General features: G+C 40.4%; 1 protein-coding gene across 1 annotated transcript; it reads right to left on the reverse strand.

Annotated features, from left to right (window-relative positions):
• Positions 1-7,421: 7,421 nt before the first annotated feature.
• On the reverse strand, positions 7,422-10,075 carry LOC139437514 (POM121-like protein 12). Its single transcript, XM_071211814.1, has 2 exons — positions 9,305-10,075; positions 7,422-7,472 (listed from the first exon to the last, which is right to left on the reverse strand). The coding sequence occupies exons 1-2, from the start codon at positions 10,073-10,075 to the stop codon at positions 7,422-7,424; spliced, it is 822 nt and encodes a 273-aa protein (XP_071067915.1).
• Between the last annotated feature and the right edge of the window lie 10,625 nt (positions 10,076-20,700).

Here is a 20,700-nt window from a genome sequence, read left to right on the forward strand (position 1 = left end):
TTGCCCTAGCTGGGTGGGTTTGACAGGTTGTGAAAAATCACTAGATCATAGATGTGAGGGTCTGTTTCTGAATCTCAGTTCAGTTCCATTGGTCTATGTGCCTGTCTTTATGCCAGTACCATGCTGTTTCTACCACTGTAGCTAGGTCATACGATTTAAAGTCCAGAAGTGAGAGTCCTCCAACTTCACTTTTCCTTTTAAGATGCTTCTGGCTATTTGACACCCCTTACCCTTCCAAATAACTTTGATAATTGTGTTTTCCATTTACTTAAAAAATGCTGGTAGAATTTTTAAAATCAGGATTGCATTGAACCTGTATATCAATATAGGTAGATTTGAAATCTTACTTATATTTTGTCTTCCAATCCATGAGCATGGAATGTTCTTCCAGTTACTTAGGTCCTTTTAAATTTCTTTTGATAATGCATTGTAGTTTTCTGAATAAAAGTAATTTACATCCTGGGTTAAATTTATTCCTGAATATTTGATTCTTTTAGTCACTATTGTAAATGGATTTTTTCCCCTGACTTTCTCCTTAGATTGCACATTAATAGTATCTTTTAAAGTCTATTTCATATGATATAAGTATAGCTACTCTGGTCTTCTTTTTTTTCCCTTTTCTTTTGGTTACTGCATGAATGGAATATCTTTGTCCAGACTTTCACTTACTATCTATTGGTATTGTTGAGTCTAAGGTGAGTCTCTTGCAGACAGAATATAGATGGCTCATATTTTCTTATCCATTCCACCAGTCTATGTCTTTTGATTGGGGAGTTTAATCCATTAACATTTAATGTTATTACTGTAAAGGCAGTTTTTATTTCAGTGATTTTTGACCTTTGAGTTTTTTCTGTCACATTTTATTTTCACCACACTTTTGCATTTTTACTTTTACTTATATAATCTTCATTTCTAAACTCTCTTCCAAGCCTCTCTCTCCCATATTTTCTTTTCAGACTATAGTACATCCTTTAGTATTTACTACAAAGCTGGTCTTTTGTTTAAAAAAACTCTCTCAGTTTCTGTTTGTCTGTGAATATTTTAAACTCATCCTCATTTTTGAAAGACAGTCTTGCCAGATATAAGATTCTTGCCAAAAGTTTTGCTCTTGCAGTATCTTAAATATATCATACCATTGTCTTTTTGCCTCCATAGTTTTTGATGAGAAATAGGCACTTAATCTTATTGGGTATCCTTTATATGTGATGCATTGCTTTTCTCTTGCTCCTCTCAGAATTCTCTATCTTTGGCATTTGACATTCTGATTACTATGTGTTTTGGAGTTGGTCTATTTGGACTCTATGGGAGTACTTTGTGCTTCTTTGACACAGATACCTAAATCCTTCAGCAGGGTTGGGAAATTTTCTACCATTACTTCTTCAAATATTCCTTCTGCCCTTTCTTCCATCCCTTCTCCTTCAGGGACACTAATAACAAGTATATTTTCATGTCATTTATTTCCCTGAGACTTAGTTCAATTTTTCCCATTCTTTTTCATCTGTTCTTTTTGTATCTTCACTTTCAAGGATCATCTCTTCAAGTTCACCAATTCTTTCTTCCTTTTTTTAAAAAAAAGATTTATTGATTTCTCTCCCCTTCCCCTCCCCCTGCCATTGTCCGCTCTTTGTGTCAATTCACTGTGTATTTTTCTATGTCCACTTGCGTTCTTGTCAGGCAGCACCAGGAAACTGTGTCTCTTTTTGTTGCATCATCTTGCTGCGTCAACTCTCCATGTGTGAGGCACCACTCCTGGGTGGGCTGTGCTTTTTTGTGCAGGGCATCTCTCCTTGTGGGGCACACTCCTTGTACATGGAGCACCCTTACACAAGGGGAATCCCTGTGTGACATGGCACTCCTTGCGCATGGCAGCATTGTGCATGGGCCAGTTCACCCATGCATAGGTATCAAACCCTGGTCCTATATGGTAGGCAGACATTCTTATCAGTTGAGCCACATCCACTTCTCATCAATGCTTTCTTCTGCCTTCTCAGAGCCACATCCATTTGTAAAAATCCAAGTCACACAGGTCAAGACTATAGTTGTCTAGAGAGACTGATGAAGCTTCATGCCCCTTCCTCTCCTTTCTGGGGCAGGGATGGAGCTGCAAGTGTGGGCAACAATCTATGGCATGTGAGTCCAAAATGACTGCAGTTGCCCCAGTAGACTTCCGACTATTAAGATTGTTCCAGCTAAATATACCTGCAAGTACCTGGAGAGGCTGGGGCAGGTCCCCCAGCTTCCTGCAAGAGGTGAGGCTGAAGCCTCGGTGAGGGCTGCAGTTCATTCTAGGTGGAAAGAAACTGGTCCCTACCAGTACTGTGATTTTCGGTTAGCCCTGCTTCACCTCATACAGCTACTGGCCTCTTTCTGACTTGGACAGGTTCAAACTTACACTGTTCTTAGGATTATGCTTTATCCAGACAAACTAGCTAATCAGTAACTGAAGTTGTTGCCCAACTGTCTCTTCCTGTTTTTGGGAAATGGAGCTTTCAATTCCAGCATGGAATAGCTCCTGTGGTGGCTTGTGCTGCCAATGGAGGTGGGCACTGGCCTCCATGGTGTGGAGTGCTCTGCTTATGAATCTTCTCTTCAGACAGGCAGTCTCCTACTTCCATTCTTTCAAGGATGTTGCAGGATGCTCTTCTGGTTTCCTGGAGTCCCCAGACAGATGCTTTATATAGCCCTGGGTAATTCCTGACTGTCCTGTAGCATGAGCTGACTCTAGGAACTCCTTATTCTGCCACCATCTCGCTGGTTCTGTGTTTGGTTTTGTAGGTATTCTTTAGTATTTATCACCAGGTATGTCAAGACATAATTCACACAAATTTGAACTTCCTTCAAAATACTACAACATGAATAGATCCAGATCAATTTGTCAGAAGTAGGACAGAGATTGCTTGGTTTAGAGAAGACAAAGGAGAAATGTAATGTGCCTCCTTCCTTTGTTCCAGTCATTGCTCTGTCTCTAGTTATGTTCAGTATTGGGTTTTCCTAACATAGGTAAAGCATATCCACCATTAATACATGGGCCTTGGAATTATCAATGGTTGTGTTGTTTTGAGTCTTTGATGTGGACCCCAGAAAATTATGTTCTTAAATTGAACCTAATATGAACTTTTGATTAGATTTGATCACTTAAAGACCATTTGATTAGATTCCTCAGGAAGGGAATGGGCCAGGGTACGTCTTAATTCTCTTACTGGAGTCCTTTATAAACACAGGAATAGAAAGCCACAGATGCATAGAAAAGTCACAGTGACAGAGAGAAGCCTCCAGAAATTGAAACCAAGGAAACTGGGAAAGACAAAAGGCACAGAGAGATCAGCTTGAAGCAGAACAAACAACAAGGCATAGAGGAATGGGGGGAGAAGACTGAAGAGAGGACACTGCCGTGTGCTTGATCACCCATAGCTGAGTGCGGGGATAAAGTGAGCCAGAAGAGAAAGCAGAGACTGGCAGAGATGCCGTTGTACCTTGCCCTATGTCAGGAGTTCAGGATCTCCAGCAGCCAACCTTCGGCTGTTGGGGAAAGGAATTCCCCTGAAGCTTTGATTTAGACACTTCACATCTCAGAACTGTAAGATTTTAACCTAATAAATTCCTATTGTAAAACTCAACCCATTTTTTGGGATATTGCTCCCTGCAGCTTTGAGCAAATTAAAACAATGGTGATGAATCAGAGTTTATGAAGATGGGAGATAAGCTGACAGTAATGCCTATACTATAAAGCATTGTAGACAATGATAGGAAAAGCAAGGTAAGGGGGACCCATTGATGAGGTCAGATGAGGCAAAGAGAAGAGGCATTTTGGGAACACAAGATTAGCTGGAAACCCCGGGAAAGGGGGGTGATTGTGGGGTGGGCAATAGAGGAAGGGTAGGTGTGTGAGAGTGCCTCGGGAGTGAAGAGCCGAAGACACACTGCTGGTTTTATTTCTTTTTCTTTGTTGTGGTAGATTGAATTGTGTACCAGCAAAAGGCATGTTCTCAGTTTTTATCTGTGCTCCTGTGGGTGTGAAACTATTCAGAAGTAGGATTGTTTGAAGATATATTATCAGTGAAGTTGTGGATGCATTTGAACATTGGATCTTCTAAAATCCTATTTCTATGTGACCAGACTGAATGAGAATTGAGACCCCCATTAAAAGAAGCCAGAAGGCTGAAGACAGTGGAATCCAGGCGAGCAGGCACAAGGAGAGAGAGATCACCATGTGACAGAGATGCAAATCAAGAAAATTTGAGGACTGTGCAGTCAGCACCACAACACCACAAAATTTGAGGAGAAAGCATGGCCTTGCCGACCATTTGATTTTGGACTTTTAGCCTCTGAAACTGTGAACCAATAAATTCCTGTTATTGAGCCATATTAGCAGCTCTGGCAAACTGAAGACACCCCTCTAAATCTTGAGCACTTGAGGGAAAGGGCTATGAGGTCTTGTACTTTCTTTGCACATCTCATACCACCTTATTTGGCATAAAATATCAGCAAATATTTGTGCATGAAACTATAAACCTGACAAATTATGATGCACAAAGAATGCATTTAAATTCCATATTTAGTAATTGAAGTCACAAGAAAACAAACATTGCCTCTGAGTACTTTGTTGTAAATGTGACCCTTTTCCTGGTTGTAATTTTTGGTATTAATTTTTGAATTTATGAATTCTGTTCCAGTTAAAGAAACATTATCTTAGCTTCTAGGCATAATCTTTAACTTCCATTGAAATACCCACTTTCAAATATTAGCCTTCTTCTTATGTACTATATTTATTCGTATACTCATAACTTCCTTCCCTCATTACTGAATAATATATTTCATAAGTACAGAAAATTATTCATAATGGTTATTTATCCACATCAAGGCTAAAACTCTAGCAGAAAGAAGTAAAACTTTGTGAGAAATTAAGTAAATGTAAAAATAAGCCTTAGCTGCCAAGCTATAGAGGTCTTCAGTTGTATTTCTCCATCCTCAGCCAACCTTATTCTCAATCTCTAAGTACTTTCAGAAAAGTTCTGCTCCTAAAAGACAGAGGAGGCTGACACGATGATTTTGGGGGTTGCTCCTTGAACTCTTCTTTCTCTGAGGATGGGTGTACCTTAAATTAAAAGGCCTGAATTGATCTTCATTACTACTGCAGAGTCTCTCTAATCCCAACATCCTGATCAGACACTAATTGTACTGTTATTATTTAAAACATTCTCCCCTTATTTCAACCAACAAAGACTAATTTGATATTTCCATTCCAACCCCTTCCCTCTCCTGTGCCTTCTGCACTTGTGGCCAGACTTCCTGTGCTTTTGGCACTGATGGTAGGTGCTACCAACCGCAGACTTTGGATGTATTCAGCCTTGCATTCTACTCCAATTATTCATGAGCCTTGAACTCTTCTCTCATTATAATTAAGAGTTAGGTATGGTTTTTCTGAAAGGGCTTGGTCTTGAGGGAAATAAATGGGTAATGCACCTTTGATCTCTACTTGCTAATCAGGTAAGCCCAGGGAACACTTGTGACACGTGGAGTTGAACTGGGTGGTCATCTCTGTACCCACGAACCCAGTCTCTCTACACATTAGCTGAGAAATGACTTCTCTGTTATTTCCCACAAGCCCAGACTGGAGTGGGTTTGCTGCTGGGCAAATCCATTCAGTAACTAGCCGTCATTGCACAGTTAGATACTAGGTAAACTCAATGTGTAGACACACTGGGTATTCTCAGATGGAGGAAGCAATTTTTGATCAGCTTGTGTACATGCCCCCTCAACCTTGCCATTAAAAGAAAAATGTTCTTTGATTTTTAACTACACAATTATTGATATTTGCTATAGCAAATGAAACCAACTGAACGTTGTATAAAAAATAATTGTCTCCCCTCAAGCAACCCATCCCCACCCCAGATCAGTCTCAACTCTAAGTCCCTCCCCTGATTCAAACACACACATGTAAACCTGTGTACTCGTAGCAGACACACTGCCCATCTGTCTGCTTGCCTGTTTGGATTTGACCAAAGAGAATCATAGTTTACACATTATCATGTGAGTGCTTTCTCTCTTTTGGCAGCATGTCATGGGCACACCCATTAGTAAGTGGCTATAGAGGTCACTATTTCTACAAACATAATTATACTGAAATGTGATCATGCCATACATGTTGGGTTTTGATTATTATTGCATAACATTAATGTAACACAAAATTTCCCATTCAATGATTATGATATATAACATATTTAATATAACATATCAGTAGCATTAAATATATCCACGGTTGTGCCACCAAGACCACCAGCCATTACTAAAAATGTTCATGACCTCAAACAGAAACTGTGAACCCATTCTTCCAACTCCCAGCTTCTGGTAACCTATAACTACTTTCTTTCATATGGATTTGTTTATATTTCATATAAGTAGAAGCACACAATATTGGTCCTTGTATGTCTGGATGGTTTCTCTCAACGTAATGTTTCCAAGGTTCATTGATGTTGTCACATGTGTCAGAACTTCATTCTTTTTAAGGATAAATACTATTCCATTGGATGTACATGTCACATTTTTGTTTAACTATTCATCTGTCAATGGAAACTTGGATTGTTTCCACCTTTTGGATATTGTACATAAGGCTGCTATGAATATTGGTGTACAAATATCTGTTTGAGTCCCTACCCTCAATTCTTCTGGGTATAGAACTAGAAGTGCATTGTTAGGTCATCTGGTAATATACTATGTTAAACTTTTTGAGGAATTGCCAAACTGTTTTCCACAGAGCTACGATTTCTTTCATGCCTATCACTGATGTATGAGCATTCCTGTTTCTTTCCATCTTAACCAATAGTCTTTATTTTTCAATATTTAAATTAATAGCCAATCTAGTGGTTGTGGGGTGGTATTTCAATGTGGATTTTATTTGCAATTCTCTGTTAATGATGCTGAGCATCTTATTATATATTTATTAGCCAGTTTTATATGTTCTTTAGAGAAAGATCTATTCAAGTTCTTTTTCCATTTATAAATTGGGTTGCTTGTCTTATAGTTGAATTGTAGCAGTTCTTTATATATTCTCAATATTATGCCCTTATCAGATATATGACTTGCAACTAGTTTATCCTCTCTGAACTAATTTCCTCTTTGCCCTTCCCTCTCTGAATGAATTTGCCCATATCCAGAGCTTCCTACCTCCCTCTTGTGTGGACTGTTTCCTTCACAGGCCTTAGCCTCTGGCTATTCTGATTCTTTTCTTGACTTTTCATTCTTTTTCTCTCTCTGTGAATATTAACCTCACCACATACTCTCTGTCCTTTGGATCAGCCTGGGGTGTGTGTGCACAAGCGTGTGTGTGTGTGTATGCACACATGTGTATGTTCAAGCTCTCCCTCTGTCTTCACTGGAGTTTTCAGTGAGTTCGAAACCTCCCCAAAGCTACCTGTATCATCCTATCCTGACAGATATCTTGGAGGCACTTTTATTGCATCTGGCTTTAACATCTAATGGGAAGAATAAAACAAGAGTTACATCTATTACATATCGATCCCCAAAGTGATTTTTCCAGCAAAAGGATCAGAAAGAAGGCAGACATTTTTTTCCCCAAAACTGCAAACTAATCTTTATTCATAGTAAGTGCCGAACTGGGGCAGTGGGGAAGGAAGCATGACTTTCTGACCAGTCTGCATCCAGGGAAAAGGCTGGGAGGGTGGGCTACAGGGGAAGGGAAGGGCTCTGGTCTATACACCATCTTTCAGTGTGGGCATAGTGGAACCCCCATCCTAGAATTTTGCCTGGCCTTAGCCTTCACCTGGAGTCCCCATGGTGACCACAGTGTCCTCGATGGCTCAACCAGAAATGCAGGGTGTGCCAAAGGAGACAAATAGAGCAGCAGAGGCTCTGCAAGCAGCACTGAGGTCCAGATGGGGGAGAGGATGTTGGGGAGCACAGGTCCTTTTTTAGGGAGGTGAGATTTGGGGGCTGGCAGAGATCTGCTTGAAGGTGAGGTTTGTGGCTGAGAGTTGTGGGAAGGGCAGACATGGGAGATGCTGCAGCTCTGACTTGGACTGGGTACACCTGGGGCTACCACCTCCCCATTTACAGGGCTTCAATATGGGTTCAATCTGGGGGCCACAGTAGGTCAGAAGCAGGGAGGGTGGGGAGTTGGGTCTACATCATTACTTTAAAAATACTTTTTGTAGTGGAATGGGCAAGGTATGGACAAGGGTCTAAGGTCTTGGTAGGCTTATTAGCCGATGGGAAAGCAGGTGACCTGGTGGTGACAGTGTCTCATGGCAGGGAGAAAAGGGGTCAGGTTCTTTGGAGCCAAGTGCGGTCACCCCTCGGGCTGAAGTGTGGTTTGCTGGCCTGGCGGGGGAGCAGCCGCGGTAGGCCATGCCGCTGCCCCCATAATAGGGTGGCTGGTCGGACTCACCGCCACCTCTGAAGGAAGCTCGGCATGGGCGCAGAGTGCCCTCGGGTCTCCCCTTCTCGGCAGCCATGCTTCCGCGGCCGCCCCTCCTCCCGGATGGCGCCACACGATGCCTGTGGGGCGGCACCCTTCTTCTTCTTTCTCCCTGCGCAGGCGCAGGGCGGAAAATTCCAGTCTGCCCTTTTCCCCTCCCCCGACAGCAGCAACAGCCAGGCGGGCAGAAAAATCCAGTCTGCCCTTTTCCCCTCCCCCGACAGCAGCAACAGCCAGGCATGGGCGGGAAACTCAAGTCCGCCCTCCACCCCAGCAACAGCAGCCACCAATCCCTAAACCCTGCCCCTTCCCCCAGCAACAGCGACAGCCAATCCCTAACCACCACCCCTCCCCCGTCCAGTACCGCCCACTGACCTTTCGCCGGCAACCAATCAGAACAGGGCGTGGCTTTGACCAATCAGCCTTCCCCAGCCCCTATAAAACTGTTGCCTCTCCCTCAATAAAGTGGACCTGCATGTTTACCTGTCTCCACGGTAGTTCTTCTGCCATGCGCCTTCCAGTCCTGAGAGCCCCTGACAAGGGCCTGGCCTCCCTTGTCCCCAGTTCGTCGCCTGCTTCTCTGGGCGACCCCGTCAGCCGAACCGCGCAACCCCTGTGAGACCGACCCCTCGTCTGCTGCCGGACCGACCCCTCGTCCCAAGCGGGACCGACCCCTCTTCCAAAGCTGGACCGACCCCTCGTCCGCAGCCAGACCCCACCTCTACCAACAGAGCAAGCCGCCGCAGCCAAGGACTCCAGGAAACTGGGTGTGTCCAGGGGCAAATGGGCCCCACTGGCGCTGCCACTGTGCACTGGAGAAAGGCGGGGGGGGGGGGGGGGGGGGGGGGGCCGGGAGTGCTGCATCTTCACCCGCCTCTCCAGAGGAGGGTTTGGGACCCTGGCTGGCGCTGTGCCTGCAGCAGGCTGGGAGGCAGCCAGGGAAGGCTGGACGGCAGGCCTGGGGACAGCCTTCTCCTGGCAGACAGTCTCTCTCCTGGCGCGGGGTCTTCTCCTCAGAGGCCCCGGCCTGGGCACAAAGGGAGGGGCCACTCCGCGTCTCAGCACAGGCTTGAAGGCAGACGGCCTGGCCTCGGGGCTGTGCCTCCTCCTCTTGTCATCGGGGCTCTCAAACCAGAGGGGCTCGTCAAACTTCCTCTTGCCTTTGTTGCACTGGCTGAGCGCCCTCAGCACAGTCTCCCTGGCACAGGGGTCTGGGGGCTTCTCAGGCGGCGGGCACATTGCAAAGCGGCTCCCTCTGCTCTCAGGAGGAGCGGTTTTGATGGTGACCGGGCTCCAGACCCGCCTGAGCTTCCGGGCATTCCAAAGCCTCCTCTTCATGTAAGCGTCCCATGCGCAGGTCAGATCCGGCTCCGAGATGGTCTGCGGGGGCAGCTTGTTGGGAAAGCGCCTCCAGGCCTCGGGGACCAGCACCCTCCGGAGATTGACGTGCTCCCATTCGGGCGGGATCTGGGGCAGGGGTCGGGTGCGCCCCAAGCGCTGACGGTGGATGTGGAGAACCGGGCGCTCAGACGGGGCTGCCTGGGGGCTGGCGGGCTTGGGCGGCGGGGCCCTGTGCTGTGGGGTCGGGGTTGGGGGCGCGGGCTTGGGTGTGTCCAGGTAGCTGCCCAGGTAGCTGCCCATGACTAGACTGTCAGGACAGTTCCTTCGAGCAACGATTCCGCTTCCAGAAGGTCCGAGTCTGCGGCCGCGGCCAGAGTCGAAGCACGCAGGATCCCAGTGACCGTTGACTTTGGAGCGCCCGACAGCGGGCGGGCAGCTGAGGTGCTCGGGCCACTTTGTCCGTGCGCCAGGCTAGAGCCCCGCGACACCCGGAGTTCTTAGGGAGCAGCGGCAGCTCAGGGACCTCCCCGGACTGAGAGGATAAGGGAAGCTCAAGTCTCTGCCGTTCTCAATGTTGTCCCAGGTGTTTGGGTCTGGGGTGAGGGGCTGAGGGGCTGCCTCTGCTTTGGCGCTGACACCTAATGTAAGAAAATATAATTATTTCTACCAGGTCATGACAATTGTAGGAAGCATTCCACAGACCTGCACTTTTTTTGCTTATTGTAAAAATGAACATAATACACTTGGATGATCTTTTAAGTCAAAAGGATCCTTAATTTACTTTTATCAGTAAACATAATGCATGTTTCGTTCTTCTACCATGGTTGTTTATGTCACTTTTTGCAATTCAGCTGTTAATGAGATAGTAAAGGCCACTGTGATTCATGGTTTTGTACCAGTAATGTTAATTTTATGTGAACTCTTCTATAATTTGTTTTTAGCATGGTGTTCTTTAAATTGTATTGTCATAACAACTCAAAAATATGTCTTCAGCACTTTCAAGCATACAGTTTAGTGATATTAATTACATTCTCCATTAATTACTAACTTCATCCTCAGCCAGAAAGACTTCTGGGAAAATGGTGTTGAAGCAGGTAGGCAAAATCATCTAACATTCTCTCTCACACACACACACAAAGTAGAGAGAAACCAGGGACATATTAAAGGAACTGCTTTGGATATGTAGAGACTGGAAAGTTGCTCTAAGTCATCTAAGAGAGTACTGGAAAGGTAGGAAGCCAAAGGAAATCCATGAGTTGCTTGCCCCCGTGTCTGAAAACAGTATATGTACCCCATTCTTAGCACAAGTAGCCTTGGTGGCAGTCCCTACCTGTCAAAGAGTTGGGGGGGGGGGGGCGCGGTGCGTTCTCTTGGAGAAAGATGGGTTTGATAGAAGGTGGAGAGTCATTTCTTAATGATGAGTTTGGCCAGCTGAGTCTCCTTTGAATCTCGGAAGGGACCCTGACCCAATGGGGAGAGGGGAGGGGGAATCTGTTCAGGTAGGCTGTCATGCCCAGCTGCCAGGGGAGAGAGGGAACTAGATTAGAGAGGGATGGGGACAGGCAACTAATCATCAGGACTCTAACAAACTGTAGAAGTTTAAAATACCCGACTGAAAGGGGGCAGATAGCTTTCTGAAGTCTATTTAACCTAAGAAGACAGTTTAGCTATGTGGAGGAATTCCCCCCTTGCATATAGGGCATATAGGAGATTCCAGGTTTGGTTCCCTGGTCTCCTTAGAGAAGTGATCCAGAGAGGGATCCGCTGGGTTATCAGGTATCCAACTGATACATTATGACAGGGAACATATAGTCATTCTTTTTGTTTTAGGTTTTCTTAAATCTGTTATTTATTTCGTTTTTAAGTTTCTTCTCCCCTTCCCCCACCCCTTATTCTACTCGCTAAAATCCAGTACATCAACTGGGTTGATTGACTGATGAAAATCGGCAGCCTGAGAAGCTCCTTAGGGTCCTGCAGCAGTTTGATAGGGTTATGAATTCCAAAAATAGATATTGGATTATGTTTGTAATCTGATCTTTGCCTGGGCATGATTGAGTTATGATTAGGGCTTTGATTGGGCCACATCATTAGGTTGTTGATTCCTTACCCCTTAGTTAGTGGGGATTCACAGGTAAAAGGCATGGCAAGGGACAGAGTTGAGGGTTCTTAATGTTGGAGTTTTGATGCTGGAGTTTGATGCTGAAGACTTAAGCTGGAACCCTGGGAATATAGATAGAGTTGTTTGCCTGATAGTCTAGAGCTGACCTTGTGGAGAGAGGCAACGTCTAGAGAGCCTCATAGACTACAGCTGACCTTGTGGAGAAAAGAGAGGAGCTGAGACCAGAGGAACCTAGGAAGCCTGAATCCTCACAGATGTAGGCAGCCATCTTGCTCCAACATGGGAAAACAGACTGGTGAGGGAAGCAACTTAAGCTTTTTGGTCTGGGATTTATAAGCACCACCCAAAATAAAGGCCTTTTATAAAAACCAACCAATATCTGGTATCTTGCATCAAGACCGTTTTGGCTGACTAATACAGGGCCTAAGAAGGAAGGCTGTTTTTCCTTGGTTGTTTCTTTTTTTTTTCTTTGATAACTATTTTATTTTATTTATTTATTTAAAATGTTACATTAAAAAAATATGAGGTCCCCATATGCTCCCCACCCTACTTACCCCACCCTGGTTGTTTCTTTTTGTTGTTTGTTTGTTTTTTTTGGTCTAAATTTTTTTTAGGTACTGCTGTTTTGTTTCTTGTTTGCTGTTTCCCTTTTATTTGTTACCTTTTATCTTTTACCTGTTTTTCTACCAATGTTATTTCTTTTCTTTCCTTCATTTTTCTATCTTCTATCCCTTGTTTTTCTTCTATTCTACCTCATTTTGTTTGGTCACCCATTTTTTCTTTTACTTCTCTCTCTTTTTTCCTCTGCTTTCTTTTTTCTTTTTTTACTTTGTTTTTTCCCTCCTTTCTCATCATTCCTGCCTTTTAATTCATTCTATATATTTTTCTCTACTTTGTTTCTCATTTCATTTTTTCTATTCCACTTTTTTATTCTTATTCCTCTGTACTACTTATGATTTTTCACTTGTGTTAATCATTTATTTTCCTAGGTCTTAATGATTCCTCTTCTACCTTTACTATTATTATTCTTTTTCTTTTCTTATCTCTTTTTCTCTGGTCCTAATTTTTTTTCAAGGGAACATAGACAGCAGCAAGTAAATAGAATCAGAGGAAAGAAGTATCAAAAAGGAACCTTATAACACAAAACAACAGCAAAATAAAACCTTAGAATAGAAAGAGAAGCTGACCAACTGAATAAAGCCATGAAGATGAATGGATGCCTTGACATCAACAAAAAATTGTAAGTCATACTAAGAAACAGGAAGACATGGCCTAGTCAATGAACAAACTAAAGACAGGAGGAGAGGCAGAACATGGAACAACTAATCAGAGATGTCCTAAGAAATATCATGAATCAACTTAATGAAGAGAGTAAGGATATTAAAAAGATACTGGGAGAACATACTGAAGAAATTGTAAACACACATAAAAAGATAATGGTTATGGTGATGAGTGACACAATACAAGAAATAGAATACACTTGATGCACATAACAGCAGATTTGAACAGGCAGAGGAAAGAATCAGCGATGTGAATTCAGATGTACTGATTTCAGTACAGCTGAAATCAGACAGACAGTAGAACAGATAGATAAAAAGGTAGAAAAAGTCCAGCAGCAACTTAGGGATCTGAAAGACAAGATGAAATGCACAAACATATGCATTATAGGCATATCAGAGAAAGAAGAGAAGGAAAAGGGGGCAGAAAGAGTGTTGGAGGAAATAATGGCTGAAAATTTCCCAACTCTATTGAAAGACATGGAAGTAAATGTCCAGGAAGTACAGCACACCCCAAACAATATAAATCCTAACAGACTTACCCCAAGACATATACTTGTCAAATTGTCCAATGCTCAAGACAAAGAGAATACTGAAAACAGCAAGAGAAAAGAGATCCATCACACACAAGGGAAGCTTAATAAGAATAAGTGCTTATTTCTCATCTGAAACCATGGAAGCAAGAAGGCAGTGGTGACATAGTAAAGGTGCTAAAAGAAAAAACTTCTAGTCAAGATTCCTCTATACAGCAAAGCTGGCATTAAAAATTAGGGAAAGTTCAAAATATTCACAGATAAATAGAAATTAAGAGGGTTTGTCAGTAAGAAACCTGCCTTTCAAGGAATACTAAAGGGAGTTCTGCAGGTCAAAAGGAAAAAACAGGAGTCATAGAGTTGGAGGAGAGTGTAAGAATAACTAAAATGATAAAAAGAGAAATAAAAAAGATGACATACATAAATCTGAAGAAAATGTGACTAATGAAGGTAATCCTTGACAGTAATAACATAGAATGTTAATGGATTAAGTTCTTTAATCAAGAGACACATGTTGATGGAATGGGAATAAGGAAATTTGGCCCATCTGTGTGCTGTCTACAAGAAACTAACCTTAGACCCAGGGACACAAGGAGGCTGAAAGTGAATGGTTGGAAAACAATTTTACATGTAAACAATAACCAAGAAAGGGTAGGAGTAGTTATATTAATATAGGACAAAATAGATTTTCAATGCAAAAGTATTGTAAGAGACAAAGTAGGATACTATATATTAATAAAAAGAGTAATCTATCAAGAAGGAAGAACAATCATAAACATTTAAGCACCTAACTAGGGTACCTCAAAATTCATGAGGCAAACATTGAAAACTAGGTGGAGAAACAGATGCCTCTATGTTTATACTGGAGGACTTTAATACACCACTATCATCATTAGACAAAACATCTTGACAGAGAATCAGTAAAGAAACAAAGACTTTGGGCAATAAATTAGAGGATCAGAACCTGATAGATACGTACAGAACATTACACCCTTATACATCAGGATATATATTCTTCTCAAGTGCACATGGATCATTCTCCAGGATAGACGACATGCTAAGCCACAGAACAACTCTCAATAAATTCAGAAAGATTGAAAATATACAAAGTAATTTCTCTGACCATAATGGAATGCAGTTGGAAATCAATAAAGGGCAGAGAAGCAGATTAGGCACAAAGACATAGCAGTTAAACAACTCTTAGACAATCAGTGAGTCAAGGAAGAAATTGCAAAAAGAAATCAGTAACTGCTTTGAAATAAATGAAAATGATAGCACAATGTATCAAAACCTATGGAATGCAGCAAAAGCAGTACTGAGAGGGAAATTAATAGTCATAAGTGCCTATATTAAAAAAGAAGAAAGAGCTAAAATCAAAGACCTACTGCATACCTGGAGGAATTAGGAAAAGAACAACAAACTAACCCCCAAGGAATTAGAAAGAAGGAAATAATAAAGATTAGAGCAGAGTTAAATGGAATTGAAAATAAGAAAGCACTAGAAAAAATAAAACCAAAAGCTGGTTCTTTGAGAAGATTAATAAAATTGACAAACTCTTAGCTAGCTAGACTAACAAAGAAAAAAAGAGAGAAGATATAAATACATAAAATAAGAAATGAAGAAGGGGATATCACCACTGATCCCACAGGAATAAAGTGTATCATAAGGATATTTTAAAAAATTGTATGCCAACAAGATGGATAATTAAGAGGAAATGGACAAATTCCTAGAAACAAACAAGCAGCAACTTAACAGACCAACACAAGTAATGAGATTGAACTAATCATCCCAACTAAGAAGAGCCCAGGACCAGATGGCTTCACAGGTGAACACTACCAAACATTCCAGAAAGAACTAACAATAATCCTGCTTAAATGCTTCCAAAAAATAAAAGTGGAGAGAGCATTGCCTAACTAATTCTATGATGGCAATATCACCCCAATACCAAAGCTAAACAAAGATGCCATGAGAAAGGAAAACTATAAGCCAATCTCTAATGAATCTAGGTGCTAAAATCCTCAACAAAATACTTGCTAATTGTATTCAACCAACACATCAAATGAATTACACATCATGACCAAGTGGGTTTCATCCCAGGTATGCAAGGATGTTTCAACATAAGAAAATCTATAAATGCAATACACCACATAAACAGATCAAAAGAAAAAAATCACAGCATTATCTCTATAGATGCAGAAAAAGCATTCAAGAAAATATAGTACCCTTTCCTGATAAAAAACACTTTAAAAGATAAGAATAGAAAGAAACTTCCTCAAAATGATACAGGGTATATATGAAAAACCCACAGTTAACGTCATATTCAAAGCTGAAATTCTAAAAATTTTCCTTTTAAGATCTGGAACAAGACAAGGATGCCTGCTCTCATTGCTCTTATTTAACATTGTGTTAGAAGTATTTTCTCAAGCACTTACGCAAGAAAAAGTTATAGAAGGCATTCAAATTGAAAAGGAAGAAGTAAAAATTTTGCTCTTTGCAGATGACATGATCCTATACCTTGAAAGCCCTGAAAAATCTACAACAAAGTTTTTAAATCTTAAAATGAGTTCAGTAAATTGGCAGGTTATAAGATCAATGTGCAAAAATTAGTAGCATTTTTGTACACCAATATTGAGCAATCTGGGGAGGAAATCAAGAAAAAAAATACCATTTGCAATAGCAACTAAAAGAATCAAGTATCAAGGAATAAATTTAACTAAAGTTGAAAATGACTTATGCACAGAAAACTACATAACACTGTCAAAGGAAATCAAAGAAGACCTAAATAAAAGGAAGAATGTTCCTTGTTTATGGATAGGAAGACTAAATATCATTAAGATGTCTATCTTACCAAAACTGATTTACAGATTCTACGCAATCCCAATAAAAATTATCACAGCATGTTTTGCTGAATTAGAAAAGCTCACTATGAAATTTATTTGGAAGGATCAGGGGTCCCAAATAGCCAAAAACATATTGAAAATGAAAAATGAAATCAGACAAATCATGCTACCTGACTTTAAAACATACTACAAAGCTACAGTGGTCAAATCTTCATGGTATGGACACAAGGTTAGACATATTGACCAATGGAACTTAATTGAGAGCTTGGATACAGATCCTTGCACATACAGTCAATGGGTATTCAACAAACCCACCAACTGGGAGAAAATGGCCTCTTCAACAAATGATGCTTGGAGAACTGGATATCCATATCCAAAAGATTGTGAGAGGAGCACCATCTCACACCTTATACAAAAATTAACTCAAGATGGATCAAAGATCTAAATATAAGAGCCAAGACCATAAAAATCTTGGAAGATAATGTAGGGAGGCATCTACAAGTTCTTGTACTAGGAAATGGTTTTATGAACTTTATCCAAAACATGAGCAATGAAAGAAAACATAGATAAATGAGACCTCCTCATAATTAAAAACTTTTGTACCTCAAAGGAGTTTGTCAAGAAAGTGAAAAGACAGCCTACTCAATGAGAGAAAATTTTAGTAATCACTTATCTTTTAAAAAATGTATATATTTTAAAAACCTCAATCGGAAAATCTGTACTCATTAAACAATAACTCTCCATTCTCAACCACTCAACTCCTAACCACCTCTTGCCCCTGGTAATAGGCAAGCACTTTCTTCCTCCATGTAATTGTAGATTCTAGATGTTTCACATAAGTGGAATCATATAATATTTGTCCTGAATTTCTGATTTAGTTCACCCAATGTGATCTTTGCAAGTTTAATCCATGCTGTCATATGTATTAGAATTTCATTCCTTTTCATGAATGAATAATTTTCCATTTTATGTATAAACCACATTTTAAAATCCATTTATCTATTGAAAGACCTTTGGGTTGCTTATGCCTTTGGGTATTGTGAATAATGCTGTTATGTACATTATGTACATAGTTGTGTAGTTATATGTTTGAGTTTCTGATTTAAATTCTTTTGGTTATATACCTAGAAGTTAATTGCCAGGTCATATGATAATTCTGTATTTAATTTTTTGAGAAATCACCAAAATGTTTTCTCCAGCTGCTGTACCATTTTACTTTTCTACCACCAATGTAGAAAGGCTTTAATTTCTCTGTAGCCTCACCAACACTTGTTATTTTCCATTTTTAATTATTAGCCATTCTAATGGATGTGAAGTGATTTCTCTTTGTGGCCTGATTTGCATTTTATTGATGCCTAATGATGTTGAGAATGCTTTCATGTGCTTACTGGCCATTTCAATATCTTTAGAGAAATGCTTATTCAAATCCTTTGCCCATTTTCTTTAGATTTCCTTTTTTATTAGAGAAGTTGTGGGTTTACAGGACAATCATAAAATACAGAATTCCCACATACCATCCAAACATAAACACTTTGCATTTGTGTAGAACATTTATTACAAATAATGACACACTCATTTTTATAATTGTACTATTCAAGTCCATGGTTTGACTTAGGGTTCACTGTGTAATGTAGTTCCATGGTTTTCTTAAACATTTTTATTCTGTTACCATTTATACACTCTACTGTTTCTCCTTTTAATCATACTCAGATATATATTTCAGTGCTGTTAATTGCATTTACAGTGTTACCATCACCATCATCCATGACCTAAAGAATTCCAGCATTCCAAGTGGGAACCCTGTACATTTTAATCCTTAACTTTCCATTCCCTATCCTCACCCTGTCTCCTGGTAATCTATATTCTATATTCTGACTCAGTGAATTTGCTTATTCTAATTGCTTCAAATCAGTGAGCTCATGATATTTGTTCTTTTGTTGTCTGGCGTATTTCACTCAGCAGTATAGCTTCAGGGTTCATCCATATTGTCTAATGTATTTGAACTTCATACCTATTTATGAATGAAGAATGTTCCAGTTTATGTATATACCACATTTCATTTATCAACTCATAGGTTGATGAACACTTTGGCGGTTTCCATATTTTGGCAATTGTGAATAATACCATTATGAACATTGGTATACAAATATGTTAGGAATCCCTGCTTTCAATTTTTTGGATATATACGTAGTATTGGAATTGCTGGGTCATAAATTCTATACATAACTTTCTGAGGAACTGCCAAACTGTTTGCCATGGTGGCTGTGCCATTTTACATTGTCACCAGCAGTGAATGAGTGCTTCTATTTCTCTGCAATCACTCCAACCTTGTTATTTTCTGTGTTTTAACAGCAATCATTATATTGGGTGTGACATGGTATCTCCTTGTCATTTTGATTTGCATTTCCCTCTTGGATAATACTGCTGAGCTTACTTTCATGTGCTTTCTAACCATTTGTATGTCTTCTTTGGATAGATATCTACTCAAGCCTTTTGCCCATTTTTAATTGGGTTGTTTGTCTTTTTGTGGTTAACTTGAAGGATTTCTTTATATAGTCAGGATATTAAACCTTTATTGAATATGTGGTTTTCAAATATTTCCCATTGTGTTAATTGCAGTTTTATTTTCATAATAAAGTCCTTTGATGCAGAAATTTTTAATTTTGATGATGTCCGTTTGTCTATTTTTCCTTTTATTTTTTGTGCTTTGAGTGTAAAGTATAAAAAACCATTGCCAATTACAATGTTCTGAAGGTGCTTCCCTTTGTTTTCTTTGAGGAGTTTGATAGTTCTAGTTCCTATATTTAAGTCTCTGATCCATTTTGAGTTGATTGTTGTAAATGATGAGAGGTAAGGGTCAGCCTTCTTTTTATTTGCAAATGGGAATATAGTTTTCTCAGCACCATGTTTTGAAGAGACTGCTCTTTCCCAAATGAGTGGGTAAAAAATCAAATGACTGTAAATATGAGGATTATCTTCTGAGCTCTCATTTCTGTCCCATTAGTCTACATGTCTGTCCTTGTGCCAGTACCATGTTGTTTGGATTACTGTGGCTTTGTAATAAGTTTTTTTTTGCTTGTTTTTCTTTACTCTTTTATTTATAAAGAAGGTTTAGATTGTATAAATGTTACATAAAAAAGGGGATTCCCATATATTCCACCTCCTCCCCCTACCCACTTACCCTTATCAACATCCTCTTTCATTAGTGTGGTACATTTGTTAAAATTGATGAATATATATTGAAGCATTGCTCCTAACCATGGTCTGTAGATTACATTATAGTTTACATTTTGCACTGCACAATTTAAAGATATTTGACAAAATGTATAATGACCTATATCTGTCATTGCAGTATCAGGCAGGACATTTCCAATGACTCAAAAAAGCCCCATGTTTTTCCCTTTACTTCCTCTCAGAATCTCTGGTGGCCACTGCTTTATATCAATAATACAATTCTTACATTGCTAGAATAATAATAAGTCTACTTTAGTCCATAGTTGCATTCCCCTATCTTGACGATTTTGAGATGGTGATGCCTACTCTATTTCTGATTGAGAGGGTCTTACATCCCACTGAACAGATGGATGGAGCTGTCTCGTTTGCAGTTGTAGGTACTTTATTTTTGGGGATGGGCATTATCTACCATCATCCTTTTATTATTTTCCCTGGGTGAATCCAGTGAACTGGAGAGTAGGTTTTGCCTCTCTGCCAAGACTCAGCTCAACTGAGAAATGAACAGCTGGAAGATATAAGTCTCTAGGACATATATGAAAGACCATAGTGCTAATTATAGGTTCAAATAAGAGGCGGAAGAGCCATGTGTAGGGAAATTATAAATGAGTCTAACTCTTTTATATTGAGAACATATGTTCCAAAGTAAGGCCCATTGACAGGGTGCTAAATTCTTGAGTTGTCTGCCCTGTCTAGATGTCTCTAGAGCCCTCATGAGCCCTGCTGTTTGAGGCATTATTTACTGTGGTAGTCAATGAGATCCTGCTGAGATGTGCAAAACATAACCTCTTGAATGTTCTCCTGACTTACTTTGAAATCTCTTAGCCATAAAATCTCATTTTTGTTTAATATTTCCCCCTTTTGATCAAGGTCTTTTTCCACTAGTTGATATTTGGTAATAATCACTTGGTGCCAGGGAAGTTCA

Source organism: Dasypus novemcinctus, chromosome 24, assembly GCF_030445035.2.
Source record: "Dasypus novemcinctus isolate mDasNov1 chromosome 24, mDasNov1.1.hap2, whole genome shotgun sequence".
Lineage (NCBI taxonomy): Eukaryota > Metazoa > Chordata > Mammalia > Cingulata > Dasypodidae > Dasypus > Dasypus novemcinctus.